We start from the raw sequence: 18,777 nt of genomic DNA, 5'->3' as shown, positions 1-18,777 counted from the left end.
TACACCTGCGATGCGGTGTACATGGCGGCCGCTGGCAAAGAAGCGAACACACCATCGCAACGATCAGTGTAGTACCACGTTTGCTCGAATTATTTAAACGGCCAGCAGTGTGTGGGGCGCGCGTTCGTTTTTTTTTCTTCTATTGTTCCTTTCTCTCTTCTTCATATGTAAGGGGTATGCTTTACGCGAGGAGCCTTCCCAAATACGGAGGGGTGGCAGAGGAAATAAAATCGCTCTTAGCTTGTGTGTGTGCCCGTGCCTTATATTACCCTTCGCTGGGAGGGAGTTACAGCGTTCTACAAGCGGAAGCCGGTAAAGTTAATTGCGCACCTGTGTGTGATGATCGATCCTGCCGTTTGCAGTACAAACCCACACACACACACACACACAGCCACAAACCGAGGGGTTGTTTCTAGCCGAAATTCCGACGCGGGTTCTCGTTCCCTCGGGCTTTCTTTCGGTCTCTACTCCACCCAAGTGCAGGATGAATGGAATGCCCATTTAAAGGTACGTAAATGGACGTTAATTCCCCATTACCTTCGATACCACTTGTCAACGTATATCGACTAGGGGGAAGATATCGTGCAAAAAAAAAGAACGAAAAATATACAACACGAAGGCATTGCCGTGTGTGTAAAGGTCATCTTTTTGTTAAAAAAAAAAAGGAAAAAAGGGGGAAACACACCGATAACTAAATAAAGAATTACAAAGGGGAGAGTTTAACACAAAAAAAAAACATCGAAAAGAAAACAATTCTAAAAAGGAAAACCGTTTCCGTTAACAGGCTAAAGTAAAGTTGCAACAAGCGGGTAATGTATATGTATATGAATTTAAACAAAAAACTGGCGGGACCTATCAGCAGGTCCTACCCTACGCCGTTCTTACAGGTGTAATACTCCAGTATGTTCTGCTTGCAATTAAACGAATTGTAGTGCATCGTGTGCTGGCAGCTGTGGGGATTATTGCATTACGGTACAAAACCCAAGGGTGGGCAAGGGAGAAAGTTATCAAATTAGAACACCAGGAGGTACTTTAAATGTAGCTATGCTTTCCGGGTCTGTATACATCCTTGAAGGATGTACGACAAGCGTTTTCCGTTGACAGGAAGCCAGGAATAGGACATGCCATTAGAGCAGCCGTGTTCCAATTCCCGCCAGCAATTGGATCTTGGTCGTTGTTGTCTTCAACGTGGGTGTGGTGTACGGGTTGTGGGAATCTCTTATGATAGATAGGATATTCACCAAACTGGGGAACCATCGGAACTTACCCTTCGTCCTGCATGTCCAACCATCTTGAAGGTATACGCCGCCATCCTGGTTGTTGCTTTACCGGAGATCTTGATGGTGGTCCTGCATTTCCCCTCTCCCGGGCTCTTGATTGAAGATATCCAGAGCAATAGCATGGAGGTACATCCTCATGGAATAGTCTAAATGAAGAATATAAAACATTCTTTTCCGCTGTCCCCTTCTTTTCCGATTGATTTGTACTGCAAAGATAAAAGATTCGTTCAGGTACCCGGGACTCCGCGCGTTGGACGTGCTAGGCGGAGGTCCCAACTGTAAATCATTGGTGGCATAAGAGCCTGTTAGTTTGTGGAAGAAATCAAGTCAACTCAAAAGTAAATTCACTCCCACGCACGGGAAATGTATTCGCCGGAAAAAGGCACAAAGTTGGCACCGCGCGTAGCAATCCTGCAGTTGACAGGCGCGTGCGGTCGTCACTCAACCGTAACACGTGCTCCTGGCAGATTTGTACGTCAATGGTTGGTTGACTCGATGGCGTTAGCTTGTTTCGATTTTTTTTCTTCCTCCTTCAGAGGTTCGCACCTCCAATATTAGTCACCATCGATGATAGGCGTTCAGCAAAATAGAGCACAGTTCAAACAATTCTTTCGCGACTTCTGCCTGCTGTAACTGTCAGTTTTCACAAGCGAATTTCAAACGCACTGGGCAAAACCGACGGACCATTCGCAAACATTGGCTTCACTTGGTGTGGAAAACGGACATTTAAAAAAGCAGTGTAACAAAACATTTGCGGTACCTGTGGCGGTTTCTGGACGCTGGCTGCTTGTAATCGAACGCAACGACTGCACCTGTACGCCACACACTTCACGAAAAAGGATACTACGTAATTGTGCGACGGAGGAACGCAAATAAACACACGGATGCGCTTTGTTTTTTTTAGCTTTTCTTTCTTTCTCCTTTTTGCTCTCGCTAGCACACTACACACACGCTCACTGCCAAGTCGTCTGGTGGTGATTTCGCAGCGAGCCTCAGTTGCTGTCGGTTTAGGTCTCGTATACTGGCACCCGCCTGGTACGGATGCGCGAATCCTTGTCCTGCCGGCGATGGGCACGAGGGAGAAAACAATGAAGCGATGAGCGCTTGCTCTTTCCCGCAAACGAAGGAAGACGCTATTGTGGGAGATTAGCTTTGAATTTCGCGTCATTCGCGAAGGGTTGCCGTCTGACTCATCCGAGCGAGACCAAACGATAGAGTGAGCGAGAGGCACCCGCACACATACACACACAGTGCGCATCGTTTCGTTTGCGTAGGCTGTCGGTTTGAATGCAAAAGTGACAGCAAAATGTGACAGCACGATGCGACAGCATGGTTGCGCTTCAGTAACTTCCCTTGAAACAGAAGAAGAAAACCCTCATTTTTAATTGAAACTTTGATTTAAATCTTCCAAAACAGCAGTGATCATTGTGGATGCTTCAAGCAAAATAATTGTCAAATAAATTTAGACGTCAAAAACTGTGACAGAATTTAATCAAATAATAAATGCTTCAATAATAACTGAAAGGAAAGGTAGCAACGGTAGCGCAATCGTTTTTGTCGTGCAATTTTTGTTGAAAAACCCACAATAGAGCACTTTTGTTTTACTGAAAATGCATAATTGAAGGTGCTTCGATCAGGTATTAAATTAAAGAAGAATAACCTGTATGTCTTACAGGGTTTCGACGAATCACATAAGGGCGAACATTTCAACCAATAGATATAGGGGACGCCCATAATTTAAACAAGCAATCGATCCGAATCCGGTATATAACAATTCTCAACTCATTTGCATGAGGCCCTTCCGAGCATTTTTAGCAAAACTCCCCCCTATGGTACTGGACTACATATTCCCTTTACGTAATGCGAAACCCTGTACTAATAGCACATTTATTTAACAATTATCTTATTTTCGGATGATAGTAAAAGTTTCGGATGATACGTAAAAAACAAAAAAAAACCACAACACGGTTTTTCTGTTTCTTAGTTTCCTCTGTTTTTTTTTCTTCTTCTAACTAAATTCTTAATATTTGCGATCTTTTTTGTTTTAGGAACTTTCACATTACATTTGATGCGGGGATTTTCGACTCATTGTCTTCTCAAATTTTACAACTCAAGTTTTACTGTTCAGTAATTCGCACGACACAAAAAAAAAAATATTAAAAGAAAACGCGTCACTGTTATAAAAAAAAACCCTACAGCCGTTACTGCACAGTAATAATAATAATAAAAATATATGTATAAAACGATTCAAGAACGTGTATCACTATTAAATTAAAATGTTTTGTTGCTTTTCGACTACTGCGAGAGACAAAAAAAAATTATAATAAAAATAAAACAATCATAACGATATTTTCACTAGCAAATTGAAAGGCGAGGAAATTAACACATCTATCGATTACTGAAACCGCGATGCTTCAATGGCGGTGTTCTTTGCCCCGCGGCCTCCTGCGGACCCGTGTGCGGGGCGGAAATGTGGGATGCTTTTTTTCGTGAATAAAAAAAAACTCCCAACGCGGCTTGCTTAAGCTTAATCGTAATTGAGAACGAGAGTGTTGTTATGCGCGGTACTGCGTCAAGAGCAAAGCGAATAAAAAAAAAGAGTCCACAAACAAAGAAAAAATAGAAAAAAAACAAGAAAATGTATAAAAAGAAAAATAAAACGAAAAATCTCTGCCAGTGTGACGAAAAAAGTTAGCAAAGTAATAAAATAAAACCAAACAGAAGAGATGAAAATGAAATGGTTAAAATTCGTCACACCGCCATGAGAGGTGCGAGGTGTTTTGTTTTAAAAAGAGTGGGTGTGAGTGGGCGTTATTGGGGAAGTGAGGATGGGTGACAGGGGAATTGTTGGGAAATGGAAGCAATGTTACCCTACGGGCAGGATAAAAGAGGTTGCGAGGGGTGGATTTTACCGGGGAGGAAGGGGGAGGCTTAGGGCAGGGTTAGTGTTGCATACTAGCTGGTGCCCTCCAGCCGCCCCACGGCTCCTAGAAAGGGCAGTCGTTCTCGCGCGGTTGAAACTCGCGCCGGCTAACGTCGAGGCTCGAGTCGGAATCTTCGCTGCCGCTGGTGAACGAGTGTGCGATCTGGGCGGCGGCCAGCTGTGCCTTCGCGGACCGTTTGTTGCTCTCCTCCTTGAAGCAGTGGTTCTTCTGATGGCGTATCAGCTCGTAGTACCGCTGGAACACGAGGTTACACTTCTTGCAGGTGTAGTTGATGTTGATCGCCTTCTTCTCGTCCGACTCGAACGTTGGGTTGGGCTGGTTTTCGTATATTTTGCGCTGCTTCTGACGGGCATTCTGTGGACAGGGAGGGAAAGGAATAATTTAAGTATGGGATGCATTGCGATAGAGTCAACACCGGGTCCTACCTGGAACCACACGACGATAACGCGCGGTGAGAGCATCAACAGCTTGCTGAGATACTCCAGATCGCTATCCTTCGGGTACGAGTTGTTCTCGAAGAATTCCTGCAGCACCTTGATCTGATAGTCGGTGAACCGCGTACGGTTCGCCCGTTTGCCGTTGGAGCAGGTGATCGGTTGCGTTTGCGGCGGGAGCGCATGCAACCCCATCGAACCGGGCGGCGAAATGACGGGACTCTCGATCGGGCTCGGTATCTTCATCTCCTCGCCGACCACCAGCGTCGGTGGCGTGGCCATATGCTTCTTCAGCGAGATCGCGCTCGGTGGCCGCATCGGCATCGGGCTGGAGTTGGACGAGTCGAGCTGAAGGTCGGCCGGCGTCGGACTGTCGTTGGACGATTCTGACTTGATCTTCTTCTTCTTGCCGCCACCTCCACCACCATTACCACCCCCACCACCACCACCACCATTTCCAGTAACCATCGATCCACCGTTACCGCCACCACCAACGCCCGCACCTCCGATAGTCATCGACAGTGGGCCACCGACGGAACCGGGACCGCCGCCGACAGCTGCACCCAGCGCGACCGCATCGGCAGCCGCCCGTTGGAAGTAATCCGACACGGAACCGACCGCATCCGGGCCGGAGAAGTCAGGCCCCACGCCAACCCCAACACCACCACCGCCGCCGCCGAACGTGTCCGGGAAGAGGCTCTTGTTGAGGTGGAATGCTGCGGCGGCACCGACCAAATCCTGCCCGGTGGCGGACTGATGCTTGCTCAGCGACTCCAGCAACGATTTGGACAGGTTCTGCTTCATCGCCTCGTTCAACGCTTTGCTCATGTCGGTGGAGCTCTGCGAGCAGGAGTTCTCCTGCGACAGTGACCCCACAACGTCGCCCGCCGACTTGAACGACGTCTCCAGATCGGTCACCTTCGCCTCGCCCGTCCGCTCGTACTCCTCCACGTTCAGCTTCGTCGACGGTGGGATGCTGAAGTTGTACGGGCTGTCCTTGTTGCGCTGGCGCTCCTTAAACAGCGTGTTGCGGAACCAGTGCTTCACCACCTTCTGCGGCAGGTTCGCCTTCAGCGACATCTCCTGGATGCTTTCCTCGCTCGGCGAGTTGTTGATGTCGAAGTGCGAGCGGAGTATGCGCAGCTGCTCGTCGGTGATGCGTGTGCGGGCCCGCTTCTGGGTGCAGGGTTGCTGCTGCTGCTGCTGCTGTGTCTGCTGCCCACCGAGGCCCGGCTGCTGGCCAAGCTGCTGCGGCGACTGGGCGGCCAGCTTCGGATCGAGCCCGTGCGGGAGCAGATTCAGATCGAGCGGCTTACCGTTCAGGCTGACGGGCGGCAGTACGACGGTGGCCCCGGACGATGCCTTACCGCCCTTGGTGACTGGATCACCGTGTCCGGGCGATCCGTCCGGTTTGGTGGGATCACCCCCGCCGACCTTCGGCGGCACGCCGCCAAAGCTAAGCTGCGGCGCTAGGTTCAGATAGCTGAGCGACATCAGATGATGGAAGTGCATGAAGTTGAGCACGTTCAGCGCGTTCGGGTTGAGTTTGCTGGCCGGATCGGTGGCGGCGAACTGCAGCAGCGATGCGTTCTTCAGGAAGCTCGGATCCATTAGGTTGGCGGCGGCGGCCGCTGCTGCGGCGGTTGCTGCCGGGTCCATCGCCGGCATGAGACTCTTCGCACCGAGCAGTGCGGCTGCATCGCCCGGCGCACCGAGATCGAACCCACCCGTCAGTGCGTTCACCTTCGCCAGCTCGCTGAGTGCCTGATGGTGCGGGAAGCCACCGTCCGACGGGTACCCGATCGGACCGCTCGGTTCCGGCAGACCGGTGGCGGGGTCGAGCAGCTTCTTGCGATGTGCCAGACATTCCGGGCTCAGCTCGAGGTGCGTCTCGAGCATCAGCTTACCCGGGAACACCTGGTAGCAACATTCGCAGACACAGATTTCCGGTTTGTCCGGCCCATTGCCACCAACGGGTACACCGCAAAACAGTGGCCCGAGGGCCTGTTGTTGTTGATGGAGCTGCTGTTGCTGCTGCTGCACCTGCTCCGAAGGTGACTTGAGCTTGCGCATCGACACCTCGTCCAGCATGTTGGGCGACTGATCGCGGCTCTCGGGTATTGGATGGATGAGCGGAAATTCGCTCTTCTTCTTGCTTTCGGCACCCTGCGGCGAAGGTTGCTGGGCCTGCTGCTGGGCCGTGTTCGACTGACCGGTGAACAGACTGCGCTCCTGCAGCCGGCAGGCACGCGTCTGATGCAGCACGCTCCGCATGTGTATGTCCAGTGTGCTGCCCTGCGTGTACGCGACGTTGCATATGTCACACTTGAACTTTTTCCTTGCCGACTCCTTCTCGTCACCGACCTCTTTTCGCTTTTCTCCACCGTTGCCACCACCACCAACGGTGCCCTCCGCAAACGCGGGCATCGTGAAGGGTGTGGCGGCCTTCTCACCGAACGGTACGGTCGGCGAGGGTGAGTTCTTGCCCCGGTCCGTACAACCGTCGGCCGTACCGGCGATATCCGCCCCGAGCAGCGAACCGGTAAACATCTGCGCGAAACCCTTCTCCGCCTTCAGCTTCTTCAGCTTGTTCAGATGCGACACACTGTTGTAGTGCACCAGCAGGATGTTCTTCTGCGTGAAGCTTTCCATGCAGATCGTACATTTGAATGGTCGGTTCGGGTTGGTGAACTTCTCCGACTTGATGTCGTAGAACAGGGAGCTCATCTGCGCGCTGGAGGAGGAGGACGTGGAGGACGTCGTCGTCGAAAGCGATTGGTGTTGCGACTGTTGCTGCGCCTGTTGCTGCTGTTGTTGTTGCTGCTGCTGCTGCTGCTGGTGATGCTTGGCGAGGGAAGACATCAGCGAGGCAGCCAGCGAATCGGGCGACGCTTTGTCATCGCGCGGCATATGACAGGCCGTGGCAAGATGGCGCTCGAGCGCACCGGAATCGGTAAAGGTGAACTGACAGTCCGTGCAGGTGTACCGACCCTCGGACGTGCCGCTACCGTCGAGACTTTTGTCGTAGTAGAAGCTGCTACTCTTCGAGCTGACGGACTTCTCGCTGAGACGATCCTCGTCGACGCTGTCCCGATTCGCGTCCCGACCGCCGGACCGATCCGAGCGCGGACTCAACCCGTTCCGCTGCTGCTGCTGCTGCTGGCTGTTGAGCATCTTGCGCTTGAGATCCTTGAAGAAGAGTATGGACGCGTCCGGTGAGGCGATGCCCGGCGGTGATGGCTTGCCGGACTGGAGCGCCTCCTGCGGGTGCTTCTCCGCGATGTGTGCCGTCAGCGAGTGGATGTTCTTGAAGTGGTGGTCGCAGTAGAAGCATTTGGTCGACTCGCGCAGCGAATGGTAGAACAGGTGGCGGCTCAGCTTCTCGTGCGTTTTGAACGCGAACGGGCACTGTTTGCACCGGTACCGGTACGTGTGATGCTCAGAGATGAGAAAGTTCAGATGGCTCGCCTTGAAGTGCTGGTTCAGGTCGGCCAGGTTGTCGAACGCGTCCTTGCAGTCGTGCAGGAAGCAGGCGAGATCGTCCGTGTCCGCACTGCGCCGAAAGTGGCTGCTCTCGTTGCAGTGTATCTTCAGGTCGACCATCGTGTCGAACGATGCCTTGCAGTACGCGCACCGGATGCTCGGTACGCCCGGCGACACCGACCCCTCCTTGCCGCCGGACGGCGAATGGGGCGACCCCGGCTTCTCCACCGGGCTGCTACTATTGCTCGTTGGTTGCTGTTTGCCGTTGGTCGTTTTCAAAAATTGCGAGGTATCGACCAGCTTCAGCAACCGATTCAGCCCGTCCATCTTGATGTTGTGGACGCGCAGCACGTGCGTCTCCACCGTCGCCTGGTCGAGGAACGCTTCCGCACACAGTGGACAGGACAGGGTCGGCGAATACTGTTGCCGCTCCAGCGTTGGCGAACGCGCGGTGAAGCTGTCGTTCGCGTCCTGCCGTGCCGCGTACTGCTCCAACATCTCCGCCAGATTGCCGTGCTTCAGATCGTTGCAGTTTTCCTTCAGCGCGAACGAGTCGCTCATAAAGGTCACCTTCTCGATTTGGCGCAAATTCTGCGCACACCGCGCCTCGGTCAGCGTGCGCAGATAGTCGAACGGTTTGCGCGCGTGCGACGGCACGTTCGGTGACAGTTCCGCACCGCCGAGCAGCTCGTTGCCCGCGTTGTGATTGGCCAGCAGGTGCTGCATCACGTTCACCTTCTTCGAGGAGAATTTGTTGCACACGCTGCACACGAGACACCGGTCCTTGCAGCCACCGGTCGCTTGGCGGTTGCTGGCGTTCTCACCGTTCCACATCTTCTTCTCCTGCAGTATGCTGCACAGCCCGTTGTCGCCCGTATCCATTGCATCTTGGGCGTCTAAACCTGCGAAATGTGTGAAGAAAAGAGCAAAACAGAGAAGAAGAGTTAGGGAGGGAAAGGATTCTATTTTTTCAACGAAAGGACCTGTCAAAGTTTTTGACACAACCTGTTCATCTGAAGGATCGGAGCTTGAAACAAATGACAGGAGAGGGCGCCACCAGCAATGCAATAAAAAGGGCTGCATTCCGAGGATCGCGCTATTCCTGTTGCTATCCATAAAGAAGAGTAATAAATTTTGAACGTCTCTAATTATAACGAGGCTGTTAAAAATATACTTATAAAATCCGAATTTGCAACAGGACCCTTAATTTAAACGGTTCTTAATATGTTCGATGACGCCTCACAGATCAGTTGTTTTTTACCCATATCCCGATCGTATAAGTTATAACACATCAAGAACCTCTATTTATAATTGTAACTCATGTAAGAACAATTTTTTTCGCGAATATCAAATGACTCTTTGACTTCACGATCATGAGAGCTTTTGCTGAGATTTGGTAGTATACAGAGTGTTCAGTATACTAAAGATTGGGGCGCCTGGAGAGTAGACAATGCGTATGACATGTTACATGGTAAGAAAGAGAGAAGAGATGTCCACTGAAATAGGTATTGGAGGATATTTGGTTGTGTATCGCTGATGGAGCACTGCCATGGTCAGTGTATAGATTACTGAGCGGTATAAACTAGTGTTCTTAATTAATCTCTTAGGAAGAGTAGAATAGGAATTACTATTCTATTCTTCCTGTCTATTCTGCTAAATAATGTCAAGGAAAAGCCAGGAATGACAGGACTCTTGAGGTTGTTGTATCGGACTTGAGGAAACACGATCTTTGGAGTTTAATTATTCAGTTCAAAGACTCATTCAGATTAGTTGAATCTGAATCAAATTCACTCAACACTAGAATAATCGATGTGGAAAACAGTGGAAACTTAAATCAACTAGTTTGTGAAATTATAGTAAGTCCTTGACGGGTATAGCGAACTGTAGACACTTACACACAAGCTCTCCGTTGTATTGAATTCTAAGCTGGTTTTAGGGGTTCTCCCTTCTATTCTCTTCCCCAAGTTCGACTTGTCCAACCGACCACAAAAACCTCAATTCTAATAATTCTGGGTTTTCGCTCAAAAGAATTGAGAGCCTGGTAATTCGTGTACTTTGAGAACGGAAGTCCCTAACAACAACCAAATATTTTAGTTAAGATCTATTGAAGATTCGAATTCAATACGGCACTTGTTACTGACTCGCACATTAGCGACTTCACCATTTCAACTACCATTTGAGGTGCAACAAATAGCGCTTAAAACTCTCACAAATAGATACTCTCAGGAATACCTTATGCTCAGCAACTTTAATCAATCAAGGTAACTTCATGCATTCTCATTAAATTTTTTCTTTTTTTTAAGTTAAGGAAAGATTTGAAACGCAAAAAAAACACCATCTGGCACATCCCTGCCGCAGTGGCTCAGATTTGGCCCCTTTTTGTTTTGGACAGGATGCCAAGCACCTGGGTGATGATGATTGAATATCACGCCCTGTGCGTGCCGTATATCATTACTTATGCTTCGCTTTCCGCTACAATAAAATAAAACAGCAAAATCACCGGTGAAGCAAACCACAAAAAAGACGAGCTGTCCCCAATGGAAATAAATCTTCTCCAAGCGAGAAACGCTAAAACAGATATACATTAATGTACACCATCAAGGCAGACCCGTATGTATGTATGCCCCTGTGATTGAAGCGTGAAATCTTCTCGGACGTTTTAATGTCGTACCCCTATTTAAGGGGGTTTCAAGTTATTAGGCATGAGCAATAAAATTCATCATTTCCTTCACACCAAACATGAACACACACACACACACATACACACATACGCGCACACACGTTGATGGTGGAAGCGGTGCAGCACCGCGTGCGTTGTGTGAATGGGATTCATGCGGCGTTCCTGCTGCCTAATGGGAAAAAAGGGAACCGGAATGGGATGGAAGAATAGCTGCAGCATAAAATGCTGCAACCAACGCCACATTTATGCTTGGCGTTCCCTTTCCGGCGCACGGCGGACGCTTCACGCTTCACCGCACACATGCTCACATCAACGCTCACCCGCGCGTGTATTGGTGTGTACCGCTCGGACCGAAGCTGTTCAAACATCGCCTGAGCACCTCGGCAAGGGTATGGGAGGACGATTCGCAGGTAACGACGTGCCTGGGCCTCCTGTAAGGGTGCGCGTGAGTGCCGGTGTGTAATATGCGTAAGCGCGTTGGTTCCTGCTGCGTATTCGCGTACGGGAGCCGAGCGCTTTTGTTTACCCGCGTATCATCGACACGGCGTGTACTGCGCAGCAAAAACGCAAACGCTTCTGATTGTGGCGTTCGTTAGTGGAGGTTTTTTTTTGGTGGATTGATGCGGGATTCTTGTGGCAATGAGGCGGCACCGATCTTAACCTAACTTTTGACTATTTTACACATACTGCAAAGCATAAGCTACGTACATAACGCGTTGAAATCGTAACGCATCGTAACGTCACGCTGATATCACACCGACTTTCCGGGTATCTTTCGTCAATTGCATCAACAGCAGGGAAGTGATCACCGGGGGCACGCACCAAAAATCACAACAGATTTCCGCGACACTAGCAATCGTGGTACTGTGATTGATACTGCACAACTTTACTGGCACGACGCTCCGGCTATATCCTGACGGACGGATAGCCAAATGGAAACTGAAGGGACAAGAGGAAGATGCCCGGCCCTCGTTCGGGGTCCCTGAGTTATCCCTAACCTCGGCATTAACACATAAAAAAAACACACACAACACACAACAAAAACCACAACCTCGAACCCTACACACGGACGGCCGCCGCGTCTACCGGTTGTTTTGTATCAATAATGTGTGCGTTCGCCCTGTGCATTGCAGGGCCACATTTTTCGCGCTCGATTCCTCTTTTATGGTGCTGTGCGCTAGAGAGAGAAAGAGGGCTCTCGCTGTAGGGCCCTCTCAAGAGGGATGAATAAAACGAAATATAAAAAAAAACCTCCAGATACAAGGGTGATCGAAGTTTGTTAAAGAGGCAACGCATGTACACATCACTACGTACAGCCTGTTTACATGCAAACGGCACGGCATAAGTGACCCATCGGGTAAGGATGTGGAAGCAGGACGGCATACACCGGGCCTTATTGACCAACAACCAACAGCAAAACAGCAGAAGCGGCAAAAAAGCAGGGAAGAAGAAATGAAATGCTGAACAAATAACAAAAGTCGAGCAAAACCGGCTTAACGAAGGTGAATGGTGCGGGTCTATGGGATGGATGTCTATCCCGCTCCGGCTGCATACATCATTCTCCGGGGTTCACGGCTGTCTTGTACGCGATCGGGAACCGTAAGCGACCAGCAGAACCCTGGCTGGCAAAGAGGATCTCTAGGGTTTCCCTTTTTTCTATTATTCGTACATTCAATTGAAATATGTATGTTTGCTTATTCATGCTCAGCGCGGCTGAAATTCCTTCTACTGCGCGTTGGCGACTCCTCCTCCCTTCCTAATTTGTCTAATGTATATATCTTTTATCTACTTCCTATGCGAGCTATCTTCTATTTTTTTTTATTCTTCGTCTGATTCCTTCCTGCTGGTAGAGGAGAGTTAGAATTAGAACTTTTGAGAACTCTTGAGAACGATGTCTAAGTGGGAATTTGAGTTACTTTAAACATTCTTTGCATAAGCTGACATCAAATACTATTTCCGAAGTCACTCAATCATTGTTGAATTAAAAAAACGATACATTCCATCAAAGTTAGGGTGAAGAGTTTTTCTTGCGTCACATGTTGCTAATTACGTTCCATGCACACAAGCAACTTCTTGATGATAAATGGTTCCAAAGGTGGTACGAAACGATGGCAACAATAAAAACCAGTTTCCGTTGCTGGAAGCGAATATGGTGGAAAGCATGAAGTTATTCATAAATCGTAACTCGTAAGAGAGCGCAAAGAAGCGAGGTGACAATAAATTAAGAGTCATGTCCATTTCCGTTGCATACACACCCATACACACACACACGTGCACACCTGGAATGGTTGTACAGTGTTTGGTGAGAGTGAGATGCAATATAACAGAGTGAGCAGGAAGAAAATTCGATCTGGTCGCATCACAACTCAGGAGTGATTGATGCAATGAAACAACGCCTGGATAATGTGAACGTGGTTAATGAAATGTTTTAGTTTTGAGAAGCGTCATTCATGTGAAACTTTAGCAAGGTGTCATTCAAATCGAAAATCGACTCTCAAAAGTGATTCATGAATCCTCGGAGGTTTATAAACCCAGAGATGAATCCTCCAGAGTTCCATGAATCATCAGAGGTCCAAGAATCCTCAATTGATCCTCTATGGAAATATGAATTCAGGCTTACTTTCTTCTGAATTCAATCCTCTATCAGCCTTTTTTTTTTCTAGAAATCGCCTAGGATTCATAAATCTTTGGAATAGGAATTCAAATTCATTCATTCAGTTCAAAGATTCATTAATATTCATGCATTGAATCATCTTGGTACACCTACCTTTAGCGGTCAGCTTGAAAATGTTGCGCAACCCGAGCAGGTTGATGTTTTGCTCCACCTTGCAGCTCTTCTTGAGATGGTGTATCATGTAGTAGATGTGGTCCGTCTTGAAGCAACAGGGCACGCAGGTCAGCATCAGCTGGTTAGCTTTCGGCGAGGATTGCTGCTGCTGCTGCTGCTGCTTTGCTCCATCTGCAAGTAGCATCATTTGCATCAACAAGACACGTGAGCTGTGTTCCGTCGCGGGTTGATGTTGATGGGCGAGCAGCAACCGCTCGGCTAGTTCACACTTGCCTTCACTCTTCACGCCAACGTTCGCCAGGGTGGACTTTTCGCTCGAGATAAGCAGCAGATAGTCGAAGCAGATGCGCCGGAAGATGTGCTTCTCCGACAGGCTGTGTATGCCGATCTTCTCCAGCGAGGTGGTGTAGAAGTTGCAACAGTTACACTTGAGCTGCACATTGTCCGGACACGAGGAGGAAGATGATTCTGCGGTCGAATGGAGTAAACACATGTAAGCAATTGAGTGATCAGGCAATAATGCTGCAACAACGATACCTTGGAGATATCGATATCTACTTACGTTCACTATCGATACCGTTCGCGCCGGTAGTGAAATCCCGCTCGATAAGCTCGGTTTTTGGCTCGAGTAGCAACATTAGCGGAGAGCGCGAAATTTCACTGACGCTTGGCATCTCATCGTACGGAAATTTCGGTTCCTCCGCCAACGGGAAGATGAGCTGCAGCTTCTTGTACAGCTCCTGTCCGACGTACTGGCGCAGCTTTGTGGCCGTCTTGTCGCGCCCCTCCAGCAGGTGTATCATCAGCTCGAGCCGCCTCAGATGGTGTTCCGCCTTCAGGTGCCGTTCCAGCTCCGACCGGTCGTGTGCCTTCTGCCCGCAGAGGAGACACTCCTGGCCGGCGAGCAGTATCGCATCCATCGCGCTGCTCGTACGATCCTTCAGCACGTGCTTCTTCAGCTCCTCCAGATTGTTCGTCTCGAAGTCGGCACACACCAGACAGCTGTAGTACGTCACGGGATCGAGCGACAGCCGGATCGGTGGATCAAAGTGCAGCGGGTTTTTGTCCTCGTCCAGCTGATGGTGGTGGTAGTCCCGGTCGTTGCCCGGTTCGCTCGCCCCGCTGAACGGCGACGGCTGATTCAGGAAGAGCGAATCAGGCGTGGCCGTCTCGAGCGGTGCCCCGAACGGGGACGACGGCATCGACAGTGGCTTCAGGCTGCTGCTGCTGCCGGTGCTGTTATTACCAGCGGCACTGGCAGTAGCTGCCGCAACTGCAGCAGCCGCTGCCGCCGCCGCCGTATACTCATCCACCCGGGCCATCGGCGAATCCTCCTTCAGCGTGTTCAGATTGATCGCGCTCAGGTAGTCGAGGCTGTCCGACTGCTGCTGCTGAGACTGTTGCTGCAGGCTCTGCAGACTCTTCAGCTGATTGTAGCTAGACTGGAACGAGTTCAGGTTGCTGATATGTTTTTCGCTCGTCATGTGGATGCGCAGGTTGCGCGCGATGTTCGTATCGTAGTTGCAGATGTCACACTTGAAGAAGGACTTCGGCCGACCGCCGCCCTCATACCCAACCGGGCCCGCCTCCTTGGACTGGACGCTACCACCACCTCCACCACCACCAACGCCGCCTCCAACAACACCACCACCACCACCGCCGAGCTTGGCCGACATCGAGGAGAGTGGGGCACTTGCGGCGGCCACTGCTGCCGCCGCCATATACTGGTTGCGCGAACTGTTCACCACCTTCTCGTTCGCCTGCAGCGTCGCGAGGTTAAGGAAGCTCTGATTGCTCTTGTTCATCATGCCGTTCAGGTCCTGCATGTTGTTCAGATGTTTGTCACTCTGCATGTGAATCGACAGGTTGCCCTTGGTGGTGGTGGAGTAGTTGCAGATGTCGCACCGGTACGGCTTGTACCCGCAGGTGTACGATTCCCCCCTGGCCAAACGGGGATGTGCCTGGCCGGCCAGACAGTAGCTGCAGGCCGTCTCACCGTCCGGGTGCTTCTCCCGCATATGGATCTCGAGCGTTTCCTGGTACTTGTAGTGCCAGTTGCACTGCGGACATTTGAGCGTCTTGCAGGAGTTGCGCGTCGAAATGTTCGGACTGAAGTTGCTGTTCCGGAATGCAGTCGAAGGTTCCCTACAAAAACAAAACATACATCCATTACACACGTTGGACGAGCGGACAGAAGGGAGTGTCTGGGATTTAAGGGGTTCTACTCACGGTTCCAGCTTCTTCACACTGATCTGATGTTCGCTTTTCAACTCCTCCCCGACGTCCATCGCTTCCGGTCGGAAGTTGTTCGCAATTAACTGCTTGTACAGATCCACCGGACTGTACTTCTTCAGATGGAAGTCAGCAGCACCACCACCACCACCACCGCCACCCCCACCACCAACACCGCCACCGCTCGCACCCATATCCGGTAACCCACCCGGTCCAGCACCCTTGTTTGAGGCTACCGCCGCCACCGCAGCCGCCGCCAGCGGATTCAGCTTCATGTCCGCCGCGGAACTGATCAGCTCGAGAAACTTGTTCTGCTTGCCGTACAGATTCTCGCCGACGCTGCTGAGCATCTTCTGCTGGTTCAGAAAATCGGTCAACAGCTTCCCACTGACCGCGGCGGCAGCAGCACTGGCCACACCGCCCCCATTGCCCCCGTTGCCGGTTACCTTCTTGTCGCCGTCACCGGCAGCGGCCGCAGCTGCAGCAGCTGCGGCGGCGGCGGCAGCCGCTATCGCCGCACTTTCGTTCATCGCGTTGCTGTACTTTTCCGCCGCCAGCTTCCAGCTTTGCTCGTACAGCAGCGCATTGTTGGCGGTAAGCTTCGGAAAGCTGCCAGCGGCGTCGAACCCGATGCTGCCGGGTGGGAAAGCGTCCGCAGGATGGGTGACCGTCTGCTGTAGGTGGTGTTGTTGTAGCTGAAGTTGCTGCTGCTGTTGATGTTGTTGCTGCTGCTGCTGCTGTTGGTGTTGTTGCTGCTGTTGTTGATGTAATTGCAGCTGCTGCTGTGATAGCAGCCCGAGAATACCATTGTTCGTGCTGTTGTTGCTCATGTTGTTGTTGCTGCTGCTGTTGTTGTTGTTGCCATTGTTGCTACTGCTGTTGCTGGTGTTGTGATTGCCATTGATGGTGCTATTGCCTAGGTGGGTGTTGCCACCGACCGTGCTACCGGTACCGATCGCGTTGGTAGCACTGTTCATACTGCTGTTGCTGCTGCTGCTACTACTGCTGCTGTTGCTACCGCTATTACTACTATTGGTCTTGTATCTCTCTTCACCCTCCACATGCTTCCTACTGTTACTATTGGCTGAAGATTTCTCTTCGAAAGGAACCAGAAAAAAGAATTGCTTCTCAGCATTCGTCTGTATGATGGCACTGCTGTAGTTCTTCTCCAGCAGCATCCGCTCGTAGTCGTTCAGTGTGAGACTGTGCTCTATTTTGGCATGCGCTATAAAGGATCGGCAGGTGCCGAAGCTGAGCTTGCAGCTGAAGCACATCAGGATCGCCTTATGGTTACTGGTCGATCCACCCGCCATCGGTACGACGTTGGTGGCAGTAACCGCCGACGGTGACGCCGGCGATCGCGTGATGAGGTTCTGCGCCTGCTCCTGCTCGGCCGTCGCACCACCCGTCTCATCGTCGGTGGCGGCGAATGCGTCACTACCACCACCACCGCCCCCACCGACCCGGGCCGCTTCGCTCTCCTTGCTGAACGAGACAATTCGGAAGGAATGTGTGCGAGGATTCGAATTGCTGTCGTTCTTAGGAGAGGCAACCGGGTCGATGATGCAGGTGTTGTCGTTACAGATGATGCGCCCGTGGAAGCGTTCCACCTCCTTCTGATACTCTGGCAGTACGGTCTTCACAGTGTTGTTGCTGCTGCTACTGCTGCTGTTGCTCGTGGCGTTCGATTGCGCAGATTGCTGACCCTGCAATGATAGGAAAAAAAATGGCTGTGAGTGAGTTGCACCATGCAGTGTACGGATTGCATACCTTGTCGACAAAAAGTTGTATAATGCCTTTATTGTCTACCGGCTTGGACAACAGTCTGAAGATCGCTTTGCTCAGTGAATCGTTCGGCACTGGACCTATGGTATCGTTGCACAGCTTCAGTATGCGCGACTCTCTGTGCTTCAGGTAGAACTGAATTTTGGTGGAGAATTTTGTCTGTTTGCGAGTAGTCATGTTTGTTTGTTGCGTTCGTTCGTTTTGTTTTGTGTATTGTGGAGCTTGTTTTATTGTAAAAGTGTTGTGGAGGAGTTGCAGTGTTTTTTTTTGTTTTGTTGCTGTGTATAAGTTCTACCCGCTCCGTTGCGCGATTCCGTTTTATTATTTATAGATATATAGGTTCAATATATGTATTAAGATATAATTATAGTTAAATGTAAGTTATAAATAATGCGAGGTTTATAATTTTGTAAAACTTTTTCTAAAGTTTAAATCTTAAAATGTAATTTTTCGCGTAATTTCATTATAACTAAGTTGTTCGTTTCATTAAATAGGGATATCCTGCAATGGAAAGAAACGGGAAAAAAGGGAAGTAGGGGGTGTGTGGGATGTACACCCCAAAACATATTTTATGGTTAGGATAGTTTGACTTCTAGCTTGTGCAGCACGGTCCAACGCTTGTTCAATTGAATCCATTTTTTTCTTGATGCTTGATGAAATCATTGTGAACAATCATTCACAATACGTTTATGTATTTTGCGCTCTTATTTATATGCACTTTTGTGATATTACCAACGGACATTTGTTTCAAAAAGGCACTTTCATATAATAGATAAATCCTGCAAACAATGTTGTTTAATCATTAACACTTGTAAAGCACATGAAGAATTTAATAGAATGAAGAATTATTGAAGAAAACATAACACAGTGATAGAACAGTTAAATATTTGATAATCTATGAAAATGTGTACTCAAGACACATACTATCGAAACTTTAACGAACATATAAGAAGTTTTGAAATAATAAAAATAAAAGCTTATTCACTTTATACAACAATAAATGCTTGTAGATATAAATAACAATGGCAAAATACATAGAACAATGTAGATACAAGGTAGAACAATTTTTAAAAAAATAACACAAAGGTTCGCTTTGTTTTCATTGCATTTCTTATCGCACATTTATTTATCGCACACACGCATAGAGAGC

At 49.7% G+C, this 18,777-nt stretch overlaps 1 protein-coding gene across 1 annotated transcript; it reads right to left on the bottom strand.

Annotated features, from left to right (window-relative positions):
• Positions 1 to 3,259: 3,259 nt before the first annotated feature.
• Positions 3,260 to 17,804, bottom strand: LOC128306886 (zinc finger homeobox protein 3). The gene is made up of 7 exons (XM_053044524.1): positions 17,613 to 17,804; positions 15,840 to 17,548; positions 14,173 to 15,755; positions 13,884 to 14,078; positions 13,590 to 13,781; positions 4,651 to 9,044; positions 3,260 to 4,579 (listed from the first exon to the last, which is right to left on the bottom strand). The coding sequence occupies exons 1-7, from the start codon at positions 17,802 to 17,804 to the stop codon at positions 4,268 to 4,270; spliced, it is 8,577 nt and encodes a 2,858-aa protein (XP_052900484.1). The 3' UTR covers positions 3,260 to 4,267.
• Positions 17,805 to 18,777: the final 973 nt, after the last annotated feature.

The sequence above is a fragment of the Anopheles moucheti genome, chromosome X (assembly GCF_943734755.1).
Source record: "Anopheles moucheti chromosome X, idAnoMoucSN_F20_07, whole genome shotgun sequence".
In the NCBI taxonomy this organism is placed as follows: domain Eukaryota; kingdom Metazoa; phylum Arthropoda; class Insecta; order Diptera; family Culicidae; genus Anopheles; species Anopheles moucheti.
This window is presented reverse-complemented; position numbering and strand designations above follow the sequence as displayed.

Excerpts from the sequence above, each read along its gene's own strand:
- LOC128306886 (XM_053044524.1), bottom strand. The coding sequence starts at position 17,804 with ATGACTACTCGCAAACAGACAAAATTCTCCACCAAAATTCAGTTCTAC. Across the intron at positions 15,756-15,839 it reads AGTGTGAAGAAGCTGGAACC|GGAACCTTCGACTGCATTCC; the intron begins GTGAGTAGAACC and ends TTGTTTTTGTAG. Across the intron at positions 14,079-14,172 it reads GAACGGTATCGATAGTGAAC|AATCATCTTCCTCCTCGTGT; the intron begins GTAAGTAGATAT and ends ATTCGACCGCAG.